At 44.7% G+C, this 16,506-nt stretch overlaps 1 protein-coding gene across 1 annotated transcript in view; it reads right to left on the minus strand.

The window, feature by feature from the left end:
- Positions 1–355: 355 nt before the first annotated feature.
- Positions 356–16,506, minus strand: part of col8a2 (collagen, type VIII, alpha 2) — an 85,646-nt gene continuing 69,495 nt past the window's right edge. The window contains exons 3-4 of the mRNA XM_062529773.1: positions 15,722–15,911; positions 356–5,550 (exon numbers count right to left, since the gene is read on the minus strand). Of these exons, the coding sequence (XP_062385757.1) occupies positions 3,644–5,550; positions 15,722–15,878 (2,064 nt within the window). The 5' untranslated portion in view covers positions 15,879–15,911 and the 3' untranslated portion in view covers positions 356–3,643. The remainder of the gene's footprint in view (positions 5,551–15,721; positions 15,912–16,506) is intronic.

Here is a 16,506-nt window from a genome sequence, read left to right on the forward strand (position 1 = left end):
ATGCAACTGATCTCTGCTGATCAGCTGGTATATTCTGTCTGTATTGAAATGGAATGGACATTTCTAAGTGACCCCATACTTTTGACCGGTAGTGTCAAAAGTATATAGTGTTTCACACTCAATCACACACACGCACGCACGCACGAACGCACGCACGCCATACACATAAGCGTGCGCGCGCACACTCACACACTCACACACACACACACACACACACACACACACACACACACACACACACACACACACACACACACACACACACACACACACACACACACACACACACACACAGGGTTTTGACTGTGGTGCATGCAGTGTTTTACAAAAGAGAAAACACTGATAGAGACATCAATACAAGAAAGAATTTATTGATGTGGTGTCAATACAATCAAGTATGGTAGATTTTGTATGAGTTGACAAAAAAAAAACAGTTCAGTCAAAAATGAGTGCATTTTATACCCAAATACTATTGCATGAAGGATATGCAATAGCCATGTACAAGACAAACAATAACCCTATAACATAGTATGTATTACATAACAAAACACAAAAAAATAAAAGGAAAAAAAATCTGTCCAAGACAATCCTTCACAAATAATGGTAGTATGTTAACAACATATTTCAATCCTCATAATTCATAATTACTGCTAATAACCAAACACACCGAGGGCTTTGGTGGTCAGTTTAGACACTCTTATTCAGATATCTCAAATGTATAAATACACCATCATGGGCTTCATGTGCAAATGGAATTGGCCTCTTGCATGTGTCTCTGCTCTGAAACCAATGTCCCTTAAAAAGCAAAGCAAGACTCGCTAGACTAATCTCTTGCCTTTGTTTATTCTAAATGATATGAAGACAGCATGACAAAATTCTACATGATAACATTCTATTCCCATCTGATGTGTGTATATATGGCGTGATATTTGCTGATAAAGAATTGTCTCATCAGAAGAGGTGAAAGCTGGAGTTATGGAGAATATCAAATTCAAGGTTAGTCAAGTGTCTGTAAATTAAAACAATAAAATCAAACAAATAAAAAAAAACATACAAACAATAAATCCATGATAATATACAAACCTTTCCTTAACAGTGGAAAACTGTAGATGGCAAGCCAGCATAAGAGTGCACCAATGCCTATAAATATTGATGATCAGGTGTGTCCCTTCCCTCAGTAATGTGGAAGACACCTTCAATAAAATTGTGTCTAAAAGGGAGAAGTATGTATACAAACGGTGCTTTGTGCTGAACACACTGCAGACAGGGGGAGAGGGGAGAACTGAAAAACACTGCTACATCTTTTTTTTTTTTTGCCAAATGTTGCCAAACTACTATTCTGCCATACAAAGCAAAAAGGCAGTAACTGCATTTTTGGTCAAAAATGTGTTATTATAATTTTCATGGAGGCTATGTGACAAATTCTTTTCCAGCACATCATTCATTAAGATTCATTTGTTATTTTATTTAGTCCAATGATGAATGAGACTTGGATATTGTTTAAATAATCAGCTATAGTGACATCAACAGTTAAAAGTACTTCGAGCCTATTTGTCTGTCTGCCCTGGCTGTTTTTCCTCGTCAAGCATGCAATGTCATCTAAGTCTTTCCCAATACTTTCGTCACTGATTACTTTCTTTGCCCCTTTTCTTATAGTTGAACCGCACCTGAACCACTTGAATGTCACGGCAACACGTTGCTCTGCTTGCATAACCACCCTGTGCTCTATGCTCTGCATTCATGGCCACTCTAAACAGTACACGTTTGAACGCTTCACTTGAGTTTAAAAGGACACACATCCATTCTTGGTTTAAACTATATGGTGGACGATTGACTTTTAGACCCTTAAAACACATGACACATCCTGTTTTCACATCACAGCCTATAAGGTCATTCTGTAATGTCATTCTGTAAGGTAATTTCATGGCGTTTATAATGACATAGTCGGCTTTGTGTTAGCATTTACAGGGATTCTAATGGTTCGTAGACGTCACTCAACCTTCACTTCTATTTCTAGTATAGGTGCAAATAATGATGGATCTCCTCTATGATGATAATATAATTGTAATGATTTTCTTTTTCAACCAGTGGATGTGAATTTGATTTGTGGTTACCTCGTAAAGTGATAAGATCGACATGGATTCTTTGTGTGTGGCATATAGGAAAACCCATCCACACCGACTGAAACATAAGCAAGTACTAAATGAGGCAAATGCAAACTCTTTCTCCTGTTCTTTCTTTTAAATCTAAATCGGCAAAACCAAGGATGGTATTGTAGTTGTAAAAGTAAATTATTTCCCCTCATTGTCAACAGAGGGCCTATTATGAAAGGTTTGGGAACCACTGATATAAATGGTGAAAGTGAGTTACCAACCCCTGTAAGTATCAAAGACGTTAAGACTGTCTTGCAGTTGCCAGATCAAAAGCCCCAGCACCATCATTGATGTTAAGTTGTTTTGATTAAAATCCATACACATGACTGATCTGTAATTGTGTGATGAGATGTGCTAGTTTTCAATTTTTGGAAACGGAACTGTAGTTTTGTAACAACATATTCTCAAGGATTCGTTCTGCTTGTATTTGTAAATTGCATGTGAGCTAGCCAATGTTGGACGCAGCCTTGACGCCTTCAGTAATCAAGTAATAATCAGTTTTCTCAACGCCATTAGCTTCCAGTAATAGCACAATGCTCTCCGCACAGTTGTCACAGAGTAAGGTAAGTATCTCTCAATGGAGAATGGATTGCAACACACAGAACGAAAAAACAAACAAAGCAACAGAACAAAAACAAAATAAAGAGACAAACAATATTCTCATTTAACTACGAGCACCAAAACTGCTTCTCAGGAAGAGAGAAAAAAAAAGAAACTTATCAGATTGAAAAGGGTGACAAAAGGCAATAAAAACTAACAATCATTATTCCAACGAGGAGTTGTTTTATTGAATGTATAGGAATGTGTAGTCATGCACATTTATGACCTTTCTGCACTAAGGTGTGATCTGACAAATTTAAATAAGGAAATATGTATCATATAACGGCCAACGCACTGAATTACATGGACTGTGACTGCAGCTAGGGGAAAAATACCAAACCCCAGAGTCTTCAGAGATTTTGAATGCTTTTTGGAGTCAGAAAACATTTGGCAAAATGTGCAGTCACACGGGTAAGTCTTATTAACGGCTTTTAAACATTGCAAAGTAGGCACTTAATAGTCTGATTCCAATAAACAACAACATCAATACCAATAACAACAACATAATAATAATAATAATAACAATAATAATAATAATAATATAACAATTACAATAATTATTATCATGTAGGCTGAAAATAGAAAATAAAGACAACATTTAAAAGTAAAAAAAATGGACATTTGAAAGAAAGAGCCAAACCACAGACACAGCATGAAGTCTCCTTCTCCTGCTTTTCAACTCTTCACTTTCATACGTTCATACGAGTCTTTCTCTGTCGTCTGTCTTTCCTGCCGCTGTTGTTGTTCTTGTTGCTGTTCCAGGTGTTCCTCACGTGGCCACAAGGGCGGCGGAAGAGAGGGAGGGAGGAGGTGGTGGTGATAGGGGGAGGGGGAGGGGATGTAGGGTGAGGGGTATAGGGCCATAGAAAAGGAAGACTGGGGAGAGGAGGTTATGTGGGGCACAGCAGAAACCCTGAGAAGGACGAGTGGATGTACTCCGTGGAGTAGAGACCATTTGCCTGGTCGGACGGCATCTGGACCCACACCTGGTCGTTCTCCTTGAGCTCCAGAACTGCGCTGCCTGAAGCCTGGTCCATGTAACCCTTCTTGTACTCGTCGTAGGTGTACGTGGCAGGCACATTGTTCTTGTACAGCGCCACCCAGAGGCTGGTTCCCTTTACATGCACATGATAGGCGAAGTAGTAAACTCCTGCCAAGGGGCTGGTGAACATTCCAGTGGCAGGATTGTAAGCATTCTGCCCATTGTACAGGGTTCGGTCGAACTTGATGGGCATGCCGGAGGGAGGAAAGGGCGTGCTGAGAATAGCAGTGAACGCTGGAGCCATTGATGCTGAGAGCACAACGCCACCTAGCTGTGGCTTTGCAGGTTTTCCATCTGGGACCTCTCCACCTCCAATGTTCCCCATTCCAGCAACTGTTGTCTGGCCGTTTGAAACACCTGGAGGGCCAGGTGGCCCAGGTGGACCTGGAGGTCCGGGGATGCCGTTAAGTCCTGAATTTCCTGGTTTTCCTGATGGGCCTTGGGGACCAGGCAAACCCCTTTCACCTAGTTTTCCCAATCCTGATGGCCCTGGTGGCCCTAGATCTCCTTTGGGTCCTGGAATTCCTTGTTGACCCATGTGCCCAGGGGGACCTTGGGTGCCAGGAATACCAGACTGGCCTCGGGGACCTGTGCTTCCAGGGAATCCATTCTCGCCTTTCGGCCCTGGTCCACCAGTCAGTCCCGGATTTCCAGGCAATCCGATGTGGCCTCCCTCGCCCTTGGGGCCTGGTTTGCCAATGGCCCCGTTAGGACCGGGAAGACCTTTATCACCTGGGAGACCTGACTTTCCAGACAAGCCAGGAGGACCTTGATCTCCTCGGAGCCCAGGAAGGCCAGGAGGACCCTGGGGACCCAGCTCTCCTTTGAAACCAGGCATGCCAGGCTTCCCTGGCAGACCCATAGGGCCCTGTACTCCTGGAGGTCCTGAAAGCCCGTTTGGACCGCTCTCTCCAGGTTGGCCATCTAACCCTGGTACCCCTTGGTCACCAGGGGGCCCTGGTAAGCCAACGTGGCCCTTGTCTCCCTTTGGCCCAGAGTGTCCAGGCTTACCATACCCAGGTGGCCCTGGAAACCCTGGAGTGCCTCTCATTCCTGGCTCACCCTTTGGCCCACTCGGTCCTGGCATCCCTGGCAAACCGTCAATACCAGGCTTCCCTAAACCATTCGGCCCTGGAGCCCCAATGAGCCCTGGGAGACCAGCCTCTCCTGGCAGACCAGCATCACCAGGAAGCCCTTGATCACCCTTTGGCCCGCTTGGACCAGGCAATCCATTGAGTCCTGGCTTTCCGTGGCCAGGGGCTCCAGGGGCTCCAGGAAGTCCTTGGAGGCCTGGAGGACCCCTTGGACCAGTTGGACCTGGCTTACCGTTACCATTCTCCCCCTTCAGTCCGCGGTCTCCTGGGATTCCCCGGCCTCCTTTCAGGCCTGGCTCCCCTCTGGATCCTGGGATCCCTCTTCCTCCAGGGGGTCCAGGTTTCCCATTTAGGGACAGGCCTGCTGGCCCTGGGAGGCCGGGCTGACCCGGCAGTCCCCTCAGACCGGGCTCTCCACGTGGGCCTAGCTCGCCATTGTTCCCAGGCATCCCCTTAGGGCCCATCTTGCCCGGCAACCCTGGCATCCCTGGCTTCCCGATGCCAGGGAATCCTGGAGGCCCCGGGGGGCCAGTTTGACCATTCAGACCCGGTTTACCCAGCCCTGGTTTCCCTGGTAGTCCTGCAGGCCCTGTTGGTCCCCTTGGACCAGGCTTCCCTTGAGGGCCCGGCTCCCCTTTCACCTCCATCATTGGTGGAAACTCTGCAAGACACAATCAGGAAGACAGGAAAGATTAAAGCAACTCTAAAGCACTTTTCCTCTGTCACACGCATGCTATTTGTTTATCCAGCAAATAACAATGTCCACAGACAAGACAGAGTATGTTGCATGATGAAGTATAATGTATTGCGACATCGAAGCAAGTCAAATTTGTAGTTTCTTATGTCTCATTACATCGAACCACAGATTCGCTATCCGATCTGGTAAACTTACATAGTGCAGTTATAGCCGATAGAGGTACGCAAAGCGAATGCAGAAGTGCCATTCACCCTGTTACGAGTTGATGAACCACTGAAATGATTTTGGAAACATTACTTTAAGGTACAAAAAAGTCTTAGTCTTGCTTTAGATTACTGTTCATAAACATAATTACTCCTCCATTATTCATATTGTCTATGGGGCTGGGAGGTTGCAGTAGGCCAAATTCCAAGCATGGCTTAAAGATACCTTTATAAGCATTCTGCAAAAAAATTAAAGCATAAGCATGCAGGTGTTCTGCTTAGCTAAACCCTTATGATATAATTTAGACCCTGAGAATTGAGAATTGGAAATCTATGCTAGTGGATGCTTTATTTAGTCAGAAGAAGATACTGAACAAATGAAATACATTGGATATTTGTCGGACATGTGAATGACTTATATGTAGCATGTTATGAATGCAAGTCAACCAGCTCATTGAAATGCAAAGACTGGTGCTTCTCTAGACCCCATTGTTGTTCCAGAATAAAAGAGGAAGAAAATTATTTCTTCATCAGCAGTTCAAACATGCGCTTAGAATTTCTCTGATAGCTTCTTTCAGCCAAAACCCAAACATGTGTAACCTATAGCCTCCTTCAGTTTAAAGCTGTACCCTTGTAAATGGGAGCCAGGTGTAGCTGCGTCGAGGCTAAGACCCTTGGGTGCTGGTATCAGGTGCTAATATGTTACACTGTGTATATAGGCTAGTTTATTCACTGCACAACTCTGAAACCAACTCCAGGCTCTCCAGATAAAGAACAGGTACGAGGGGAGACACTTTGTTGCTGACCTACACAACATAAGTGAGACCTGTTAATGGTTATGATTTTTTGGCAGACATGTTGGGCCAAAGTGAATACTTTATGCAGTGAATTAGAGAAAAACACATGTAGTAATATGTGACATCTACTGTGGTAGATAAGTGAAACACATAGTAAGATGTGATACCTACTGTAGTAAGCAAGTCAATAACTTTATATCTACAGCTTATTATTGTTATAAACATCCTGTTTCTAAAGATAGATAGATACTTTATTGATCCCCAAGGGGAAATTCAAATGAAAGTGTCTTCCCATGCTAGCAATGCAACTCCTGTATTTGTGTGTGTGTGTGTGTGTGTGTGTGTGTGTGTGTGTGTGTGTGTGTGTGTGCGTGGCCGTCAATACTGAACCAAGCATCAATGCTGTTGTAAATTCAGTGCTAGACTAGATCTACATCTGCCAAATTTGCCAAATTCTCTCCACTCATTTTGTAAGCAGATAGATATGATCCTTGGCTGTAAAAAAATAATACAAATGATTTTTGTTCAGGTCTGATATCGGCACTACACATGTAAAGCCAGCAGAGTTGCCTGAGAAAACCAACATGCCACAATGACGCACAGAGAGCAGTGAATGTACAGGGTCACTGGTGTGGAAACTATGTCACAGAAATAACTAGTGAACTGACCTATATACGATCCCACAGGTCACTGCACGGGGTGAGCGCAGACGGTATATCTGTACAAAGCATGACACAGGAGAGAATACTCCTCTAATTCAAGGTAGATGATCACCGTCTACTCAGATTGCTCTTTATCAGTTACCGCTTTTAACCCCCTCTGCTTTAACCCTCCCTGGTATGCTGGTCAACATATGAGGTGCATTCAAAAAATAGTGGCGAACGTTCGTGTTGAACATGTTTTCTTTGAACAGTTTAATTTGAATGACTTGGTGGTAACATTTCATTCTAATGGTATGATTGAAAAGCAATACCCTTCGGGCCAGGCTGGGTTTTATAGGTTATTTTGGGTCATATGTCTTCACAAACCATTGCCATATTTTTTGTCACTTCCACCAACACTGGCCGGGTCTGATGTGTGTGTGTGTGTGTGTGTGTGTATTTGTGTGGGCTTTTGGGTCCCATAGGGTCTGAACTCTAGGGTCTGACCTTTGACCTCGCTGTGCTGTTTCGCAAATGCTGCACACTTTGGTCAAGGCTGATGGAACCTGTGTAAAATACTGGCTAAGATACTAGGCCGACGGTTTATTTACAATCTGAGTAGATCATCTATATATCCTATATAATAGGAGACCATCTGATGAGCTTTCAAACACTGATAGCAAGGTTACATACACCATATACACAAGTGAGTGAGTGAGTGTGTGTGTGTGTGTGTGTGTGTGTGTGTGTGTGTGTGTGTGTGTGTGTGTGTGTGTGTGTGTGTGTGTGTGTGTGTGTGTGTGTGTGTGTGTGTGTGTGTGTGTGTGTGTGTGTGTGTGTGTGTGTGTGTGTGAGTGTGTGTGTGTGTGTGTGTGTGTGTGAGAGTGTGTGTGTGTGTGTGTGCGGGCGCGCGCGTGTGTTTGGAGCAGAGAGGACTCCCTTGTTAATAAAGTCAGTGTTGCTTGTTCCAGATAAGATATGAAGGTGTTGAGTGTGGTGTTTAATTGGTTAGATTAGTTTCAGGTGTAATTAAATAAAATGTGATTCTAATGCACATTCATTCACAGCATACACTTTCCAAAGTGCTTCACATTGAAAGATGAATAAGGTACAGCAAGGGACACAGAAATTACAGACATTAGAGCAGTCATTCCCAACCACCAGGGGCCGCCAGAGATTGCAGTGGGTCCGCACAATGTTGCCTTGGCTGAGGCTGAGGTTACCAAAACTATTTTTGCATACATTAAATGTATAAAATCCCGATAACAAACCCAATTGGAAAATCAAAACTCTGTATAATTCAAATTGAAACACATTTTTGTTTCACATTTAAATTCATCAAGCTATTTATTACCTCTGAACTTGCATAAGCAACTTTAAGGTCGGGCTTGACTAGGCAATGGTAATTCATCCCCGGACCCCAATTGTTGAATAAAACAATGTCTTGTGTGTGTATGTGGCTAGGAGTTTGGTAGGGGGGCACTGGTTTGTCTTAAACACAGGCAAGGGGGCTTTCAAGGAGAACAGGTTGGGAAAAACTGCATTAGAGGGTCGAGAAGGTCAGAGAGTACAGGTGAGTTTTGAGCCTAAATGTAAACACAGAGATGGGAGGGGGCATTCCTTATGTCAGGTGGCAGCTAATGTGAGGGAGGGAGTGAGTGAGTGAGTGAGTGAGTGAGTGAGTGAGTGAGAGAGTAAGGGATGTAGTGGAACAATAAGAGAGGAGTGGGTAAACTATGAATTCTGTGACAGCGCGGTGAACTGTGCTACGCGTTATGGGATTGTTAAAAAGGGCTTCAGAACATGTATGATGATGGTGGAGGTTATTCAGTAATGCCGATGGTATACACAGATTTCCCTTAATGCTGTTCATGGTGCCTTCTGCCCCTTGTCTGCGCGCGCATGTTTTCGAGAAATCTATGTATTAAATGGTTGATGAATGTTGATAATACAGTGCAACGTTTCAATGTTAAAAGTCACAACGGGTGAACAAACTTTTGACAGGTGTATAAACTCTAAGAGGTGGATACACTCTATTTCTGAAATGTCAGAGGTGGACAAACTGTGTTTGCTTGCGTTTAGCCTCCACTACATCCCTGAGTGAGCGAGTGAGTGAGTAACAATGATTGTTTCAGTTATTAGCCAGCCACTGGGTGAAAGAGTGTATGAATGTGAGGCTCCTGATGTGAGTGAGTTAGTGAGTGTGTGAATGACCCTGCGCACACACACACACACACACACACACACACACACACACACACACGTATCCAGAGCAAAGAAAAACAGGTCATCAGAACAGAGCAGAGCAGATGTGTATCTTTCTCTTACTCAGATGTGTTCACTGGTGCGTCATCAGGCCACCCCAATAGATGGAATAATGCACAGAGAACTTGAACACTCTAACTTTACTTACATACAGACACAAGAGATACAAAGACTGTTTTGCTCCCTTTCTTTAAAAAAAAAAAAAAAAAAAAAAACATCACATATGTTGTTAAGAAATCCACCAACAAAACCAATGGATTGGATCTAAAACGCTCTGGTGCAGTTGCTTAGAAAAGACAGGGAGAGTTGAAGCCAGTGGCACACTGAATCAGAAGCAGCCATTAAAATCACACTATCAATAAGACTAATCTTCTCTCTTTCTCTCAATGGACAATTCAGATCTCGCTCACATCTAGAAATATGACATACATACCTCAGAAAAGCACTCTATGCGAGCGAGCCTGCCTCAGATGTTGAATGCTGTGCGCTGACCAACACTGGCCACTAGGTGGCAGAAACTCCACATCAGTGACACCAGTGAGTTTTTACAGCACAGATCAACAATTGCGCATGTTTTCACAATTACAGCCAAATGTATTGATGTGCTGCCTATTAAAGTAACATCTAAAGGTCTCTGGCTGTGAGCACACTATTTACAACATAAATCCATGTTTGGGAACACTCTGCTTTCATAGTTGCTCGTATTTCTCCCCTTTGTGCTCTGGGATTGCATGGTCAGTCCTGTTTAGCAGATTGTCCCCATTGAAATATTGCGTTTGTTTACGACCGAATGCCCTGTGAACTCCACATAAGACTACAGCATGTTTTTTCAGCACAAGCCATTTCATCAGAGGGAAAAGTAGGCTGCAGTGCACATGATTGTTAACTGAAAAGGGATCACACACACAAACACACACACACACACACACACACACACACACACACACACACACACACGCACACACACACACACACACACACACACACACACACAAACAAGCTGACCAGCTCACTCCAAAAGCACGAGTAACAGCTCCTAGATGGGGGTGCAGAGGGGTGGGTAGGTGTGTGTGTGTGTGTGTGTGTGTGTGTGTGTGGGGTGGGGGGGGCAGTGAGGCGCACGTGGTTTCCCAAACCGAGGGCAATCAAGGCTTTATCAGCAAACAGCTGACATGCCAAGCTCAGGGCCCGGCGGGCGTGTGTGTGTGTGTGTGTGTGTGTGTGTGTGTGGAAAGCCAAGTCCAATCCACCGCACTCACAATTACGCTCAATTCCCACCCGAGCGGAGGGCAGGGTGGGAGAGTAACGGAAGACGAGACGTGACTGGGAAGACGCTCTCGCCGAAGATCGTTCACTTCCATGGCTCGGGCGACAGCAGAATACACCCGAGACAACGTGGAAAGGACGTCGCATATTTCCTACGCATCACAGCGCTCATTAGCGCAAATAACAGCACTGGTGACGACGGGCAGATGTTGTGTGCTGGGAGAGTGATGACTCTGCTCTGGTGCGTGGTGGTGTTGGAGGTGTGTGTGTGTGTGTGTGTGTGTGTGTGTGTGTGTGTGTGTGTGTGATGTTGATGCGTGCAGGGAGAGTGATGACACTGCTCTGGTGTGTGGTGGTGGTGGAGGGGTGTGTGTGTGTGTGTGTGAGAGAGAGATATTGATGCGTGCCGGGAGAGTGATGACACCACTCTGGTGCTTGGTGGTGGAGGAGGTCCGGGGCAGCTGTGCCATGCCATGTGCAACACAGTCCGACTGTTTGTTAACGCGAACCAAATGCTAGCAGAGGCGCACGCGTGGCTTAGGCTTTGCATGCAAACCAGCGAGCCTGCCTTGCAAAACAGAAAAGTTAGGGCCGACTAATTATCCAATTGTCCAAATAGCCCTGACTCTATAAGCACTGAATGAGTTCATCTGAGGAGTCCAACCAACACAACACAACACAACACAGCACAGCACAACCCAACCCAACCCAACCCAACCCAACACAACACAACACAACACAACACAACACAACACAACACAACACAACACAACACAACACAACACAACACAACACAACACAACACAACACGGCACGACACGACACAACACGATGCAAATTAATCCAGCATGGGGTCTCAGAAAACAGGTGGTGCTGGAGACCTGACTAGGAGGGAGGCACTAGTCCTTACATTTAACCCTAACCCTGCCGCTAGAGCTAGTCCTAAGGTTTAACATTACAGCTCATGTTTAAACCCTAACCCTGGACTTCACTTCTTTCACTTCTATCTATAGAGAAAAGAACCATGCTATATGGCAGCGGTCTTGTCCACTTCTGATTGTGAAAAAAGTAATTTGCTGGCCAGTTCTTTTCTTACCTACTCAGAAACAATAGTTTCATCTCTCACAACTGAGTTTGTTCTCCTCCTCTGGCTGTGAGAAGCGTTGTTCTACGTGTCAAAACTCAGCTCCTCTCCTTTACCTACTGTGAGAAGAGTCATTTGCGGCTCAGTACTTCTTTTCTACCTACTGAGAAAAGAGTCGTTCTATCTGTCACAGCTGAGGAATGTGTGCAAGTTCATCACAGGTCTGGCTTTCTCATTACAACGGCATCTGTGTATACTGTGATCCAATGGTATCTCTCTCTATCTCTCTCTCTCTTTCTCTCACTCTATTCTCTCTCTCACTCGATATCTTTATCTGGGTATGTTAGGGCTATACAAGAGTGTTCGCATAGGGCCAAGGATGATGCTCTGTTTCCTTTCTTTCTTCTACTCTATCTCTCTCTCTCTCTCTCTCTCTCTCTCTCTCTCTCTCCCTCTCTCTCTCTCTCTCTCTCCATGTGCTGGTGTAGTATTTATGGTATATGGGCCTACAATGATCATCACCAGAGGAGCCTCATTCCATTCCGCCCATGCTCCCCCACCCCCACCCCCCTTTCTCCCTGCATTGCATATATCACATTTACACTTATTGATTTAGCATATGCTTTTATCCAACGCACCTCAGAGCACACGTTAAGGACGGACTTTTATCCAAATCTGTGCGCACACGTGCATCTGAGGTGTGTGTTTGGCTGTTTCTGTGTGTGTGTGTGTGTGTGCGTGAGTGTGTGTGTGTGTGTGTGTGTGTGTGTGTGTGTGTGTGTGTGTTTGTGTGTGTGTGTGTGTGTGTGTGTGTGCTCTGTGGGAAATAAACTCTGTAACCTGGTTGTCTCTCTCTGTGTGTATGAGCATGTATGTAGCTTGTTTATGTGTGTTTGTTTGTCTGCAAATGTGTTTATGCTTCTATGCTATTCTCCTCTTTCCGCTACCTCTCTGTCATAGAAGAGATGGATAGAGAGAGAGAGAGAGAGAGAGAGATAGTGAGTGTGTGTGAGAGAGAGATAGAGATAGTGAATGAGAGAGAGAGAGAGAGAGAAAGAGAGAGAGATAGTCAATGAGAGAGAGATAGTGAGAGAGTGTGAGAGAGAGGGAGGGAGAGAGGGATAGTGAGTGAGAGGGAGAGAGAAAGAGAGAGAGATAGTGAGTAAGAGAGTGAGAGAAAGAGAGAGAGAGGCCTGTAATCTGTAGTCTGGCCATACACTAGACCAGTCGTCATCCTAAACTGTAAATCCTCTGACCACACGTCTCCCTTCCCTCCTCTGTCCAGACCAGCAGCGGTCTGCTCGTCATTTACGTCCCATTTGCATTCATCCATTCCGCAGATGGACGTATCCACAGCCATGCACAGTACACGCACCGTAACGCTATAGGGGCTTTGCTGTGTGTACTGTGCAGTGTGTTTGTCTGTGAGTGTGTTCCTATAGGATATATATCAGGTGTGTGTGTGTGTGTGTGTGTGTGTGTGTGTGTGTGTGTGTGTGTGTGTGTGTGTGTGTGTGTGTATCTTTCTGTGTGTCTGTGGAATAGCTGTGGACTGGCTCCAGAGACTGTAACTCAGTCCATAACTCACTGCCAGTGTGTAGGCGGAATATCTTAAATAAATACAGTATGTCACCTGTCTGAAGGTGCACAAAATGGTGTATCAGCTAAACTGGCGTATAAAGAGGTCATTGTACCTGGTGATGTAGTTCACAAAAGCTATTGTCTCCTATCCTCCAGTTGTGGTATTGACAGATGCAGTGGTAATTCCTAGCTACTGTATTAGTCTCTGCACTGGAGCTTAAACCTTTGTCTTTGTACTTGTACTCTGCATGATGGCCATAAAGTTGAATCTAACTTCATCTAATCTAAATGTTATGCTATTGCTGTAGCGCTAGCTCTGTTATTCTATTCTGAGTAGCTCTAGAGTTGAAATGTTATTCTATTGCTGTAGTTTATTTGGACAAAAGCATCTGCCAAATGAATAAATGCAATGCAAATGTCTCTGTCCTTTGCAATGCACAGAGGACCTCTGAAGCAGCCAGTTTGATAGATGATAGATGCACTTTGCTGCCATCCTGTGGTGGAATGCAGACATGCATACACATTGGATGAAACCCCCAATAATTAGCACACGAGTTTAATCGTGGGAGTTCATATTATGTGCATTGAAATGCCGTATAAAGGACATATTTGAAAATAAGCACATGACACTTCAGCATGTACACATCATGGTGTACGGTGAGGAGAGGCCGCTCCTGGAACGGATGCCAAATGGGATGTTATGTTATGGCAGAACAAATACATTTATGGGGGAAGCATTTACGCAGAGGGCTTGTAAACATTATGGTTAAGAATGTCTAAACCATATGCAATCCATGCTTATGTTTGTGCCCCCGGGACAGAGGAATATACAGCAGCCCATGACAGGCAGTGTGAGGGTGGACAGTTCCATTCTGGTAACAATCAAGCCGCACATGTTCTAAAGAACGTCCTCCATGAATCTTATAACCCATCCAGTGGTGTTCCATACAGAACACTTGTTAGAACCACAGAATTGGACTAGAGAGATTCTGTATTCCGTAGCAATGTCTTAAACATCTGGCCCTATGTTTCATGGGCAGAACATGTGGAAAGACACTAGCCTACTCCACACTGTCACATGCATAAGACACATGCTAGCTGTCACTTCCTGTTTAGGTACGCATCCCTTGCCATAAGCAGCGCATAAGACACTGACTGACATAAACCTGGCTGAGGGGTAGGAAATGGAAATGTATCACTGCAAATAAAACACTCAGTGCATGACTTCTGGGCCTTTAAACAAAAAAAAAAAAAAAAAAAAAAAAATGTCAAAGTTCTCTCTGGCGAGAGACACTGTGTGTTACGGCCCCGGCAGTAATTCTCTCCACAAGATCTCGACAAGATCTACGAGTGCCAGTAACCACCGTGTCCGTGCCCCCGCAGACCACACAGGCTCCTCTCCTGAGGCTTCTCTGGAGAGGAAGTGGAGGAGGGCTAGCGGCTAGCGGCTAGCAGCTAGGAAAGGAAGAGGCTAGCGCAGTGGTTCCCAATCTTTTTTGGCAGGTGATCTTGTTTTGATGTCGCAAACATTGACGACCCCAATCATTTACAAACATCTCTGCGGCAACACCCAGTCGAGATTGATACTTTGATTTCCCCCAAATGTCCTAGCAAGCTAATTTGTCTGGCTCACACGTTTTGCTGTTTTGTTTGGAACTGTGTGCGCTGCTTCTCCTATAAATACAGTAAGTTGTTTAGAACGTTGATCAAGCATGATTACGTCAATCAAGCATCTCATGCGAGCTGTCTGAGTTCATTTGTATGTAGCCAGATTGAAATGAAGGATATGATTACATGGGGTTTTTAATATGTTGTTTTATTTAATGTAGGCCTATGCATATTTTAATGTAATTAGATACTGCTCAATTGTAAGATACCCAGTATCTCAGACGACACCATTTGAATTTTAGGTGACCCCAGAGCCATAGAAAGAGAGAGTTACGACACTCTTTGATGTTGCCGCCACACGATCAAAAGTTCCAAAACAAACGGTGCTGAATGGCTGAATCGCAGGAGGGTGGGATGTACTTCTGGATGCTGGAAGGTGTAATAATCAATTAACTCATTGACTACAGTCTGACCAAGAGACTGGCTGTAAAAATAGTTCCAAAAGTCCCATAACAAGGAAATAGCCTGGAAAAAGCGCTGCCATTTTTTCCTATAGAGGTCTATGGGAGTGTCGCCACTCTGTTTTATTTTCCGCTCTGAGTGACCCCATATGGGGTCCCGACCCCGAGGTTGGGGATCGATGGGCTGGTGGCTAGTATCTAGCGGTTAGCGGCTCCACTGGCTACTCACCCAGGTACTGGCCCTTGCCCTCCCGGAAGGGGGGCCCCACAGGTCCTTTCATCATGGGCTGCATGTACTTCATCTGGGGCATCTGGGGAGGGGGGTAGCCGCCGCCCAGAGCTCGACCCCCCAGCACCAACAGCACACAGACGGGGACCAGCAGCATCGTCACGGGACTCCGCGGGTCCACTGCTCACCGCTGGACGGACACAGAGAGAGAGAGAGAGAGAGAGAGAGAGAGAGAGAGACTGTTGATGACTGTGATTACAGACAAATCAATACACATCAAATGAAGGGAGTGAGAGCGAGAGACTGTTGATTACTGGTGATTACAGACAAATCAGTGCATATTCATTAAGAGAGAGAGAGACAGACTGCTAGGCTTCACTAAATTAAACGGCTATTGAAGGAAATCATTCAATATAAAATTAGAAGAGAGAGGGGGAGTTGAGGGAAGGAAAGAGGAGAGTGGGATATGAAACCGTGAAAACAGGAAATGGCAAAAATAAGTGAAGAACAGAGGTGGTGAAAAAAACAAAGACATGGGTTATGGTGAAGAGAAGGACAGAGAGAAATGGGGGAAGAGGAGGAGAGGAAAAGAGAAGAAGAGAGGAGAATATCCTAATGTATGACAGTGAGGAGAAGAGAGGAGAATATCCCAATGTATGACAGTGAGGAGGAGAAGAGAGGAGAATATTCTAATGTATGAAAGTGAGGAGGAGAAGAGAGGAGAAGAGAGGAGAATATCCTAATGTATGAACGTGAGGAGAAGAGAGGAGAATATCCTAATGTAC

This window comes from Sardina pilchardus, chromosome 24 (assembly GCF_963854185.1).
Source record: "Sardina pilchardus chromosome 24, fSarPil1.1, whole genome shotgun sequence".
Lineage (NCBI taxonomy): Eukaryota > Metazoa > Chordata > Actinopteri > Clupeiformes > Clupeidae > Sardina > Sardina pilchardus.